General features: G+C 40.0%; 1 protein-coding gene across 1 annotated transcript in view; it reads right to left on the bottom strand.

Moving 5' to 3' along the window:
* Atp10d (ATPase phospholipid transporting 10D (putative)) overlaps positions 1-14,086 on the bottom strand; it is a 61,825-nt gene that overhangs the window by 35,389 nt on the left and 12,350 nt on the right. The window contains exons 5-9 of the mRNA XM_051165160.1: positions 12,134-12,240; positions 11,723-11,854; positions 11,189-11,316; positions 10,824-11,076; positions 2,865-3,100 (exon numbers count right to left, since the gene is read on the bottom strand). Coding sequence (XP_051021117.1) covers positions 2,865-3,100; positions 10,824-11,076; positions 11,189-11,316; positions 11,723-11,854; positions 12,134-12,240 — 856 coding nt within the window. The remainder of the gene's footprint in view (positions 1-2,864; positions 3,101-10,823; positions 11,077-11,188; positions 11,317-11,722; positions 11,855-12,133; positions 12,241-14,086) is intronic.

The following is a 14,086-nucleotide window of genomic DNA, read 5'->3' as shown; positions in this document are numbered from 1 at the left end:
AAACCTACAAGAAGAACATTATGATGGGCAGATCTGGGCCCAGGGGTCCTGCTCAAACTATGGCACCAGCCAAGGACAATATGGGCAATAAACTTCAAACCCCTACACAGATCTAGCCGATGGACAGGACATTCTCCACAGTTGAGTGGAGAGTGGGAACTGACTTTCACACGAACTCTGGTGCCCCATTTTTGACCATGTCCCCCTGATGGTGAGGCCTGGTGGTACTCAAAGGAAGGATAGCAGCCTACCAAGAAGACTTGATACCCTATGAGCATATACAGGGGGAGGAGGTCCCCCTCAGTCACAGTCTTGGGGGGGGGAGTAGGGAGAAAGTGGGAGGGGGGAAGAATGGAAGAAAACAAGGTGTGGACTAACAATTGAGATGTAATATGAATAAATTAATAAAATATTTTTTTAAATAATGGAAAAAGCTATTCTCCCGAGGTGACAGAGCCGAGCAGTTGTAGGAATGTTCCTCACTCCTTCAGCCCTCCTCTACTAAGCTTTTATGTCATTCCCTGTTACCACTGCAGTTCCAGGGGCTTGTCACTCTACTCACTTTACTTTGGTTTTTGTGGGACAAAAAGCCTTCTCTTGGTCTCCTCTGATTCCTAAATACCACACACCTGAAGGAAAAATACAAAGGCCACACACTGATGACTTTTCCTGTACATGAACTTCTTGATCCAGCAGTTCTGTGGTTTTGTGTGCCTTGTGAGGATTTGTCTGCCTACTCCCTCCTATGGGTACTATTTTTCTAGTACCAAAAATCTAGGTACTTGGCACTCTTAACCAAGGCTTCGTGAGTGGGCTTTTAGAAACAAATGCAGAATAAATTTTACAGTGGCTTTTCAGGTTACAGATTATACACATTTCTCAAAATATTAAGCTCAGCTTATAAGACTTAAGACTCAAGAATTAGTGTCATATTTTGTGGGAGAACACAACCACTTTATCCTATATACAGGGGTGTGGGTGTGCAAGACTCCAAACAAAAACAACCCCAGAACTTCCAACTAGTGAACAGGACAGGTGACAGTGGAGTACAGGGCAAGTGGGAACAACCAAGTGAATGGGAAGACTCAGTCTGGTGATCAGATTCATTCTAAAACCTCCCAAAATACTGTTTTGAGAACGAATGTGGCAGGCACTGTGCTATGTGTTAGGATTCAAAGGTTTAACAAGTCAATGCTCTCAAGGTGCTAATGGCACAATGTCAGGTACAGACATAAGGCTAAAGTTCTGCAGACAAAGGGACAATGGAAGAGTACACAGAAAACCTGGAGGTTGATGACAAAGAATTGGTACAGGTAGTAGTGGCTACCCTTAACGCTTCATCAGATAGGATAGAGAGGAGAGACTAGATCTCAGAAAGGGGAGATGGCACAGGCAAAGGCACAAAGGCTTCCAGAAGTACCTATTTTTTCCCTAAGCAGAGTGAAGTCTGTTCAGGAAGCTGGTGGGGATGGGTTAGGGGTACAAGGCTGCCCCTACCTTGATGCCAGCACTCAGCTACCAACAAGTAGATGTGAGTTAGCACATGTTTCCTTTCAAATATGCAGAAAACGTACAAGTTGAGTGGGTGACTACATAAAGACAGTATCATAAGGAAAAGAGTATATACATACATATGTATTTCTTTTCTGGCATAAGCTTAAAATGACTATAGAAAAAAAAGACCATGCATACTATTTGCTAACTGCCTTTCAAAATTTGCAGAGTTAAAAATTAAGTGTTGCAGAGCAGTCTGCCATATAAAGAAGTAGTATTAGGGGTGTTATATCCTTAGTGCTGCAGAACCGAATTGGCATTGGCCACACCGTTGCTGCAGGTGCACACTTCATGGCAAGTTTGCAAAGAGCCTAGAGATGACCTGATGGCCTTCTCAAGTCAAGTGAGATGCCTGGGGTCTACTTATTTAATGTATTATGAAAATCAGGCAATGACCACAATGTAGCAACCCAAGAGGTCCCCACAGCTGCTCTCTTCCTGTCTGCCTGAGCTGTTACTGACATCTTGATGGAAATCTCCATCTAAGCTAAATATAATGAGCCAGGTGTGGTGGTGCACACTTTTAATCCCAGCACTCAGAAGACAGAGGCAGGTGGATCTCTGTGAGTTTGAGGCCAGCCTGGTCAACAACGAGAGTCCAGGCCAGCTAGGGCCTATTACACAAAGAAACCCTATTTTGAAAAATGGAGGAAAAATGAATGAAATATGAAAGGCTAATAAGGCAGAGAACATTTTAAAGAGGTAATTTTAAATTCAGTAAAAGCGTTGATTTCTAATTCTTTTACATAGTCATCTTTTCTGTATCCCATGTTCTACATGATCTTCCATTTTTTCCGCAGTAAAATGGGTTTGTTAATGAGACTAACTAGTACTAGTCAGTTCCTAAGAGCTGCCACTGGGACACAAACCCCTTGTTGAGCTCTGTAACGAAAATGTTGGAAAGTGGCTTTTGTGGAGTTCAAGATGAGGAAGGAGGGCCAGTGTGGGTGGAGTGCAGGAAGATTACAGAGTGATAAAAAGATAGCAAAAGACTATTAATTAAACAATATTCCCGTCTCCAGGTTAGTTCTAGCTAAGTCTTGGTGGTTCTTAGAGTCAGCCTTATGTCAAGATAGACTTCTTTAGCTTTGAACAGAAAATATTATATTTTTCAGAAATGGTATTCTACTTCTCAACACTGATTTATGCAACAAATCTCAAATTTGTATTATTTTTTAAAATGTATGTGTCACCATCATGCTGAACTGTAACAATGTCACCTGTTTTGTGGACAGAGAAAATCAGGGTGGTTTGGGCTACTGTAACAGGGGCTTGCTCTGTCCAGGGTGTGGGGATGTCTTCACACTTACGATGGGGCTACTGAATGCAGCCTGTCTGGAATGAGGCACTTCCCCGGGTCCTTCTTCATGTCCTATGGCAGGGGTGCTCCCAGAGAGACGAATTGAGAGCTTTCCTAAAGGCCCACTGTGAACTGTTTTGCAGCCGTGGGCTCTGGGTTTCGCCATGTTGCTGAGGGAGCCACTGAGGGTGTCTGTGCATCCTTCCTCTTCAGAAACAGCTTCCTGATAGGACTCAAGCCTCTTAGCTGAAGGATAAAAGTCACACCGGGTCACCATCTGAGAAGAACTTGCAGGTTTAATATGGAAAGTAGCTCTGGAGCTACTTACACCACCTCCTTCCTGTCCTGGCCTCAAAATTCTCCCCCATGAGAATCCACAGTCAATAAACTTACCCCATGCTTATTGAAGAAAGAGGGGACACAATGGAGTAGGACATCCCTTCTTTTTCCATCTCTATGTCTAACCTCGTCTTTACCCCTATCCATACTCCGTCTGCTACCCTACTTGATAATGCAGAACTCAGCCCTCCTTGTGATCTGGATCCTGCCCTCTGGGTCCTTACACACTTCTTCACATTCAATTTCAGTACATCAGTCTCACCTCAACAAATTTTAGGACTTTCTGTCTTAACTCTCCACTGATCTCTTCTCAAGGTAACCTATAAGCTCCATCTTGCCAAGCCCAGTGATTATCTATATATCTATCTGTGTCTGTCTGTCTGTCTGTCTATCTATCTATCTATCTATCTATCTATCTATCTATCTATCTATAGTCGTGTGTGTGTTTGTGTGTGTGTGTATAGAGAGAGAGATCTGTATCTCTAATATATACCCATAGATATGTATGGAGAGATAGATGATAGATAGATAAGTAGATAGATACAGATTTTTTTGATATAGATTTGTCCTTATCCCATTTGAACCCTTAGTAATAATCAACTCCTCTTGGAAATAACCCTTGAGAGCTTACCTGTTTTCTACATTGATGGCACTCACTGTTTAGTTTTCCTAATAGTCTTGCACACATGTTTAATGTGTGTTTGTGTTTGTATGTCCTTACACATATGAGGGTGCATAGAGATACATATGTATGTACATGCATGTGAAGCCCAGAGAACCTTGGATGTTGTTGCCTGGCCAGCAAGCTCCAGGATCTGCCTGTCTCCACCTCCTCTGTGGTGGGATTACAAGTGGACACCACCATGGCTAGTTTTTGTAATGTGCTTCTGGGGATTAAACTCAGATCCTCATGTTTGCAAGGAAAAGGTTTTATAGACCAAGCTATCCTCCCAGCCTCCAGGTACAGTTCATTGTCTCTTTGTTGTGTTGGGTATTGAACTTAGAGCCTTGAGCATCTAACCAAGTACACTACCACTATGTTATATCCAGTCTCCATTACATCTCTTCTTGTCCCTTGGTTATTGACAAGCTGCAAGACTACCTGATCTTCTCCATCTCCACAGCTCTCCTTCGTGTTCTCACACGGTCTGATCTTTGATACAAAATGTTTTATTCACAACCTATATACCTATGTACTGGCTAGTTTTATGTTAATTTGACACAGGCTGGAGTCTTCAGAGAGAAGGAAACTTTAATTGATAAAACACATCCTCTATATGAGGGGGCTGTAGGCAAGCCTGGAAGGCATTTTCTTGATTAGTGATTGTTAAGAGAGGGCCCAGCTAATTGTGCGTGGTGCCATCCCTGGGCTGGTGGTCCTGGGTTCTATACAAAAGCAGACTGAGCAAGTCAGTAAGCAGCATTCCTCCATGGCCTCTGCATTAGCTCCTGCCTCCAGGTATCTGCTCTGATTGAGTTTTGTCCTGAGTTACTTTGATGATGAACCATAATGTGGAAGTGTAAGCTAAATAAACTCTTTCTTCCCAAGTGTCTTTAGTCATGATGTTCCATCACAGCAATAGTAACGCTAATTAACACAACCTGAATCTTCAACTCTGGTCTTTCAATGGAATCAAGCAAGCCTCATCCATTCAACTCTCCACAAGACACCTGCAGCTGGCTAGCCAGAAGGCTGCTCCAGAAGACGAGCAGTGGTATGGCTCACACCTTGTCCTCCATCAGGTCTGACCTCCTTATCAAGGAATATTTCTCAACGAAAGCCCCATTTTTTCCATTGATTTTATCCTTGCCATTGCTACACACTATATACCTTTTAGCTTTTATTTTTATAATATCCCATAAAATATACACCTCAAAATGGTCAGAGATGGTCATTAATATGTTCTGAGTATTACGTAGAGTCCAATGTAATAGGTACTCAAGGAATACTTGAGGAATAAATAAGTAAATCACAGTAGCTTTAAAGTTACTTAAAGTCCACATGGTTACAGCTGAGCTATTTTCTCTTACTTATCAGCTTTTTCTCTGGGTTCCTGGCCTCTGTGCAACAGCACTGTACTGTCTGCATGGTTACGGAACACCTAAGCTCTTGATCCCTCACCCCTCCCTCACACCCAGAGGCACATGTGCATTATACATCAGATATACCCTGTGCCCAGGCTTCTCTCTATTCCCATTACGTTAGTCAAGCTGACACCTTCTTTCACATGAACTAATGAAATGCCACGACAGTAGTCTCTTTGGCCCTCTGAGATCCATTCCTCAAATGGCAGCTAGAGTGAGCTTCCTAAAAGCTAAAGCAAATGCGATCACTTCCTGAAAAAATATTTCTGATGCCCTCAGGATCTGCTCAGAATAAACTCAGACTCTTTATCCTAGCTTACACAACTCAATATGACCTATACCTCCCTCTTTCTTCTACACCCTTAGCATAATTCAGACTCACTGGCCTTATTTATTCAGTTTGAAAATGTAAATGCTGTCTACAGCATGAGGGCCTGCAGAGTCATTGCTCCCTTGGACTGGAAACCCTTTGCTCCTGAACATGAAGATTTTGTCATTCAGATCTAGACTCAAATGTGCCATTTTAAAAGGCCATGGTTAGCCATATAGTCCAAAGGAGCCATCCAATCCTCATAGGCTACATCACTTTTTTCTAAATCTGTGCCAAGTCCTGGTCACTATTTGTATGTATTTGTGACGACTTTCTCCCATAGATGCCCTGTGGGAATAGCTGCCTTGATGGTTTTACTTATTAAAACCTGCATTTTAATAAGGAGGGACAATGTGAACATGCTTGCTGTGTTGTTGGCTATGTCTATTTAACCTAAGAGCCATTGAATAAGATATAGATTGTGGAAAATTGTTTTATAAAGGGTTTTCACATTTTATTTATTGAAATAACTTTTTTTTTAAAGGAATGGAACAACTAAGAAGCAATATGGTAGTTTGTTCTTTTTTTTTTTTTCCTGTTGTTTGTTTGTTCAGACAGAATCTCATAAAGCCCAAGATATTCAGCATGCAGGCAAGGCCTTGAACTCCTCAGTCTCCTACCTCCACTTCTGCATAGGCATAGTTTAAGTGGCTTACAACAAACATTCACTCTTTCTGAAGACCTCTAATGTAGATGAAACATCAGCTCTCATCCAGACTATTCATTAGACACTTACACTTTGCTTCACTGAATCATTATGGCATTCCTCTGAGTGGGAAATATTAATATCTCCACTTTAAAAGTAAAGAAATCAATGTTTATTTATTTGTAATCTTACAAACAAACTAGATTAGTCTTTTTTTTTTTTTTTTTTTTTTTTTTTTTGAGACAGAGTTTCTCTGTGTAGCCTTGACTGTCCTGGACTCACTTTGTAGTTGGTGTGAGTTCGAGGCCAACCAGATTAGTCTTAAGACCAGATTTGTTGTATAGCAGAGCCAGGATTCTGTGACCTAATGCTATAGTGTTCCTAGACATAGCCATATGCATGAGGGTGACCAATTTTAATACATGTAAATCTCTCCTATCAAATTTCTATGAGCCCTTTTAAAAAAAAATTTAAATAAGCATTTAGTAAGTGAGTAATGGATGACTAGGGACTTAAATTAAATATCTTTGGTATTAAAGGCAACGTTGTGGGCTATTAAGGTTTTTATTTTCATCAAGAGTTTTACATTTGTTCACACACACACACACACACACACACACACACAATTTCATCTTCATCTTCAAAATACTTTCACCTGGCAGGAACTATTGTTGTTCTTCTTTGCAGCTGAGGAAACTAAACAGAGAGACTAAAAGTTCTAATGACAGTTGAACAGCTGACTAGAGATGGAGCTGGGACTTAACTTTAGTCTTCCTGATTCTAAAGCCAATACTCTAAAGGCAATATCTCTACATCATAGCACCTTAACTCTAAACAATTATAAGAGGTTTGAGCATTGGGTTTTGTTTGTTTTTCTTTTTCTTTTTTCATACGAGAGAATAGGTTCCCTGTGGAACTTTTGGTAACAGCTACTGGCATTCTGTAGGCAGACATCAGGGATACTTGTCAACATATTCCTGTGTACTTGACTGTTCATCGCAATGAAGAGTAACCCAACCAATGAGAGAATAGCACTGAGACTGATAAAACTTTGAAATTTACTGGTAATGAGATGTCATTTTTAAAACAACAAAAATGCCTCAAAACCCACATCAGTGGGTTCCTGTAACTCCTCTGAGCCATCATTGGGGGCGTTAGGATCACACAGTTGTGTATTTAGCATGACATCAAGTAGCTCACTTATTACTATAGGACGAACTTGCTCAATAAGTAAAACTTTCACAATGGAATATAACAGACAGACTGACTCAACCTTTACTCACATTGTAGAGAGTTCTATGAATATATAGGTCAAGAAAATTACAGTGTGATTCACAAAACAGAGCCACTGTAGCTAAACTTTGAGGCCCAGAGAAAATCGTATCAAAGATGGGTGTGAAAAACCAAGGTTTATATCACATCAATACACAAAACAAACTGAAATGATGATAAAGAGCTTTGTTTTATTTTTGTTTTGTTTTGTTTTTTGAGACAGGGTTTCTCTGTGTAGCCTTGGCTGTCCTAGACTCACTTTGTAGACCAGACTGGCCTAGAACTCACAGCGATCCACCTGCCTTTGCCTCCTGAGTGCTGGGATTAAAGGCATGCACCACCACCGCCCGGCGATAAAGAGCTTTAATTCTTCTTATAGAATAGCTTTGGCTTTAGCTCTGTCATAGTCTCGGAATGGGCTGGGAATTCTGGTTTTCTGACTCATAGGAAACAGAGTCTGTTATTGTTCTCTGTGACTAAAGGTAGATCCTGAGTTAAACAAATTATCTTTTTTATTTTTTTCTTATTTAGTCTCTAATGTCTTCTTTCGCCATTTCCTTCTCAAGTATTCCAAAACTTGCTTAGAGCCTACTACTTGCATTGGTTTGATATCTGAAAGAAATGGGTCTGAGACTATGGAAAAATTACCTATCATAATTTATAATGTGCTCTCCCCAGTGCTGACATAAGGCCAAACATAAACCATTCAAAGAGCTTCCTTCCACACATCATCTGTACATCTTCCTTCCAACCACTCACAACAGACTAATCTCTCAAGCATCCCATCTTTCCCCTCCATGTAAACAGCACACTCAGCCTTCCTCCAACCACATCATCCACACATCAGTGATACCCAACCTCTGCTCTGGATTAGATTTCCAAACATTTCATGCATTCCAAGAATGTCTGATGTCCTTCCTTTAATATGCCAAACTACATCAGTGCAAAATTCATCTCCAAAACTATCTGGCTCCCTGATATTCAAAACAAATTTAGAACAAGTATTTCCAAGTGTGTGTATGTATGTGTATGCACATATTCATGTAGGTGTGTGCATATGAATACGATGTATGTACACACACATGTGTATTCATTAGTGGAAGCTGCTATAGTTTTTGAGTATCTCACTGAACCTGATTGATTTGGATAGATTGGTTGGCCAATGAGCTCCAAGGGTCCATGGAAGTCCATCTTTGTCCCTGTAGCAGTGACTTTACAGATGAATGCCATCACATGTTTTTTTTTCATGTGGGTTCTAGGGATTTGAACTCAGGTCCTTGTGTGTACATTGCAGACACTTTACCAGACCATTCCCCAGCCCTAGGAATATCAACATTAATGTTACAATTAACATGCTACTTTATAACTATACATTTGTCTTGCACACTAGATCATGAGCGACTTAAATGGCAGAACTGGTTCTTTTTAGAGCAATAATTAAAAATAACAGCCATAGCAACTTATATAGAAGGACTTCATCTGTGCCATGCTCTGTGGATCTTTGCAGATTATCCCAACGAAGGTATACATTGTTTCTCCCTGAGGCTCAGAGAAATTATGTACCTTGCGGAAGCACACATCTTCAGCAGGTGGCAGGAATGGGATTCAGGCTTGAGAAGCTTGACTGCATATTCCTTATTCTTGGACAGTGCTCCCAATGCCTCCATGGATGAACAAATTTACAAACTACGAGTCATAAAGGCACTTGCCAGCCAACCCCAAATTAAGGGACAGTCCACTAAATTGCAGAACTGTTAAAACTGGTAAGTTCATCCAAAGAAGGAAAGTTTTGAGAAACTAGAAAGTACACAGAAACCTCCATGATGGTGGGTCCTGGCATTCCAGATGTCAGCAAGAGACATAAAAGAAAACCCAGGATCCTCTCAGGACATGAATTTCAGGTGATGATGATGTATTGATACCAGTTCATCAATTACCAAAGGCATGCCATAAACTCAGGTTAGCAGGAGAAACAACATGAGGACACACTGAAGCCTCTGTAATGTCTTTGTAACTCTTCTGCAATCTCTAACTATCCTAATGTGGAAAGTTTATTTCCTACATGACATTTTTAATAGTCTCTCTGTTAGAGTAAGAGTGACTCTTTTTTTTTAAAAGAAGTGTTTTTTTGGCCAGGTGTGGTAGCACATGCTTATAATCCCAGCACTGGAGAGGTAGAGGGAGGTGAACCTGTGAGTTCAAGGCCAGCCTGGTCTACAAAGTGAGCTCCAGGACAGCCAGGGGTGTTACCCAGAAAAATCCTGTCTCAAAAACAGAAAACAAACAAGCAAACAGACAAAAACAAAACAAAAAAAACAAAACAAAAACCAAACAAAAAAAAAAAAACAGAGGAGCAAAAAGTGGCTTTTAAATTTTGATATGCATGCTAATCCTCATGTGAGGATTCTGTTAAAATGAGATTTTAATTGCATCTCCAAAATTTCTAATAAAGCCAGGTGTTGCTGGTGCGACTGATGATGCCAGGATAGGAATCACACTTCCAAGTTGGCAAGTTTTAAGGCACATAGTATTGTCAAATTTGTTTAAGGTATTTGTATGTGTGGAGGGATTATTTCCACACAGCAGTATTCTTTATAGAATTCTCTTCTAGGCAATTCTTTTGCTAGAAAATTCTGAAACACCAGCCATAGAAACCCAGATATTGTTAATAGCTTTCATTTCATTGAACATATTATGTCTCCAACTACATTCTAGGAAGTATCTGGCCTTGTACCAAATCCACTTTATCCCCCACACCTCTGTGTCTGTGTACACACCTGCACTGAGGAAGATAGTGTTAGCCAAAACAGATGTTGACCATCCATATACTGCACCACTTAGTATCCTTTCAGCATCTTGTGTTTGTATCACAGAGTGTCACTCAGCATTTACTAATTTCTAAAGCAGTGGTCCTCAGCCTTCCTAATGCTGTGACTATTTAACACAGTTCCTCATGTTACAGGTATCTCCAACCATTACATTATTTTCATTGTTATTTCATAACTGTAATTTTGCTACTGTTGTGAGTCATAATGTAAATATCAATGTTTTCTGATGGTCTTAGGTGACACTTGTGAAAAGGCCATTTGACCCACAGCTTGAGAACCACTGTTCTAAAGGAATAAGAATACAGCATAAAGTCCATTGGGTTGAGTTAATTATTCAATGCTTAGACCTGGAATTTTCTTGAAAGAATTATTAGGTATTTAAGTTGCTGGGGGTTTTTTACAGGTAGTTTTTTTAGAAATCCCACTCACCATTTTCTTCATGGCAGTAGTCAAATCCTGCTACACTACACCTTCGAAAAACCATCTTATTCTCTGTGAGGGTTCCTGTCTTATCAGAAAAGAGGTACTGAATCTGCCCAAGATCCTCAGTAATGTTCAGAGCTCGGCACTGAATGGTAGAATCCATTTTCTCATCGTAGAAATCTACATCGCTTTGAATAAAATAGATCTGTCCAAGCTTCACGATTTCAATGGACACATAGAGCGAGATGGGAATCAAGACCTAATAAAGTGCAAACAAATTTAAAATGCTCAAGTCAGTGAAATAAGAAGAATACAGCTAGATACTGAACAAAGATAAAACTTCTCTGCAAAGCCTGGCAGAAATTAATTACCTGCAGCAAGATGACCATGGTCCAGAACACATAGAACCCTGTCAACACAGGTGAAATGACACGTCCATCTGGCTCGGGGATGTTAAAAAAGAGCATGTTTTCATACTTGCTCAGCCAAATCCCATGACCTTAAAAAAGGAAAAAAAAAAAAAGTACAGACGCCAAAAGGACGCTATAGTGAGAGTATACAGATAGAGAACTACACCCTTCAAGAGAAACAGATGAGAGTGTTTGCTTTGAACGTTCATGGTTTGTCCTTTAAAACAAGCTCAAATCCAAAGGGCTACTCAGCCCCTAATCTTTGAGTCTCTCTCCCTCTAAACCTCTTCCCAGGTCCCTTCAGTACTGTGACAAAGTGTGAATGGATACACTCAACATCAGTGTTTGTCAAGCTAAAGGGTAAGAGAGGAAAGCAGGTGGGGAAAACTACCAAATAAAAATCTTTTACCAAAACCAAACATAGAAATTATTTTGGGAAAAAACAGTATAAGATGGTACTGACAATGTATTAATGGACAGTTAAATTGTACCCACCCAGTGCACCAGTTAAACACATTACAACCAGAAGCAGGACACACCAGAGCACATCTGTATTTGCTCTTCTTTCTAGTTTACTGCGCTTATACCGTGGTCCACTGTTGTTCAGCATTGCTTTGGTTTCATGACCTGCATAGAAAGCACAACATGTCTGAAAACAAACAACGTAAAAGCAGGTGGCAAGCATCCCTATTAAAAATCTTCCTGGCTGACCATTTAACCAAACATGGCTGCATAACATTTTGTCGGTACAATCTGTTCACGTTGTTTATTTAAGAAAACCAAGATCTGTGGTCAAGTTCACCAAGACATAATTTACCTCCTGTAGACTCCATGTAGAGTAAGTAAAAACCATTAACACTGAGGAAGCACAGACGAGAGCATAGTAAAGGTAGAAACGGAACAAACCTGCATAGACCACAATGCCCACGACAGCCTCTGTGTTTCTAATGGTGCACCCTCTGAGCAATAAATTCTCTTTGCTGAGGCCCACTCGTTCTTTGTTGGAATGCTCCCTGTAAGAAAGGCAGCACAGAGATTTATTTTCAAATGGCAAAAATAAGAGTCTTGATCCATATTTAAAATAAGGGTCTGTGCTCTGTGTGGTAAGTTTGACAGCTCCTGGGAAAGGTTTCAAGTCTCTGGCCCCTTGGCTTTTGCTGTTGTAGTCAGTCACCTGCAGAGAGTAGGGGAAAGATGAGACAAACTGAAAATTCCCATTTCCTTCAGAAGTTATTGTTTGTCACATCCCGCAACTACAAGAACTCAAAAACACTCTAACTAAAGATCCTGTGTTGTTAGACCATGTTGTACTTAGGGAACATAATAGTTGATGAGGGAGGTGGTGTGATGTAGAAAAGCAGTATTTTTGATTTAGCTGAAATTAGGAATCCTGCTGGGCACTGACATTAAGCCATTAGATGGAAGACTGACAGGAAACTGCATAACCAAAGGCCGTACCACCAATCTGATAATGGGATAGGGGGCAGGCCTCCTAACTTAAGGGAAAGGAGGTGAGGGCCCCAGATTCCTTATCAAGGAATTGTAACCTGAAGTCTGTGATGCCTCTAGAATCATAAGCAACTTTTTGTTTGTTTACATCTTGCTATTTTTAGAGGCAGAATCTGATTCATTCAACAGATTCTGAAAGTGCCTAGGGATAGCTGACAAAATAAGAGAGCCAGAGAAACAAGACAAACCTCACTTGAAGGAGGCACTTGACCAAAGTCAAATGTGGTGAGTGGGTCCAGCAAAAATGGCCTGGTTCACCCTAAGAAGAGCGTAGAAGAGCGAACAGAGAGGGTAAGGCTCCACACAGGGAAAAAGCAGTCCGCTCAAACTGGAATAGGGTAAATAACTCCATTTCTTGAGATAGAAAAATTAGAAGTTGATTTGCTACATGTAATGTGTAGAACTTACTTTGGTCCTGTTTTGAATGATACAATTGTCAGAAAACATTTTCTTTCTTCTGCTGGAGAGAGTTTTGGGTGACTGTTGAGGCAGCAAACTGTCTCTGTCATTTTTTCATTTTGGAAGCTGCTAACCTGCAATTCCGGTTCACTCAGGTAATTAAGTTTTGTTCCTTCTCAAGTCTCTGATGTAGTCGAAGACCACATAGTTTAGTTTTACAATTAAGTTTACATGTTTTGGGGTTAAGATGTTTTTAGGTCTAGACAGATGTTTTAAGTTAATAATGATGAGATATGATAGATATTGCTTTTCACTCAGAATTTTAGACTCACCAAGATAGGAAAGATGTTTTCTTCAAGGCTGTCAAATACAAATAGCCAAAATACTACGAATGTAACATTTACATAATTCCTGATTGTTTCATGGTTCTTCTTGATGTATGTAGCTTATCTTATTTATGTGTAATAATATAAATGTATATGTAAAAAAGAAACATAATTTTTTAAAAAAGAGAATAATAAAAAAAATCCTTTCTAAAGTTCTTTAGCTTTGGTCAGTTCTTCTCCCTAGAAGCCACACTTTTATCATTAGTTTGTGAGAAATGTTAATTTTTCCTTGTGTATTTTGGTATGTTTTAAATGACCAGGTAATGGGATCAGGATAATTCTGGTCTCTAAAAATGAAAGTTGGTGGGAAATTTTCTCTCCTTGTCTAATAATTATATCTAACTTTTTTCTTTCTTGTAAAAATAAAGTTCATGAGTATCATTTGGCTCAGGGTCCTAAAATATCTAAATATCAGAGCCAAGTTTGAGATTGAGAAAGACTCTAAATTATAGGTATCTTTGCAAAAAGTTAAAGATGGTGCTCTTATGTGCTGAACACTGCTCTGGCTCCCCACACTTTAACACAAGCTTCCAAATCAGCGACTTTTTCCAACCAGAATGCACCC

Source organism: Acomys russatus, chromosome 22 (assembly GCF_903995435.1).
Source record: "Acomys russatus chromosome 22, mAcoRus1.1, whole genome shotgun sequence".
Lineage (NCBI taxonomy): Eukaryota > Metazoa > Chordata > Mammalia > Rodentia > Muridae > Acomys > Acomys russatus.
Note: the sequence above shows the minus strand (reverse complement) of the source record. Positions and strands in the feature narration are given on the sequence as shown.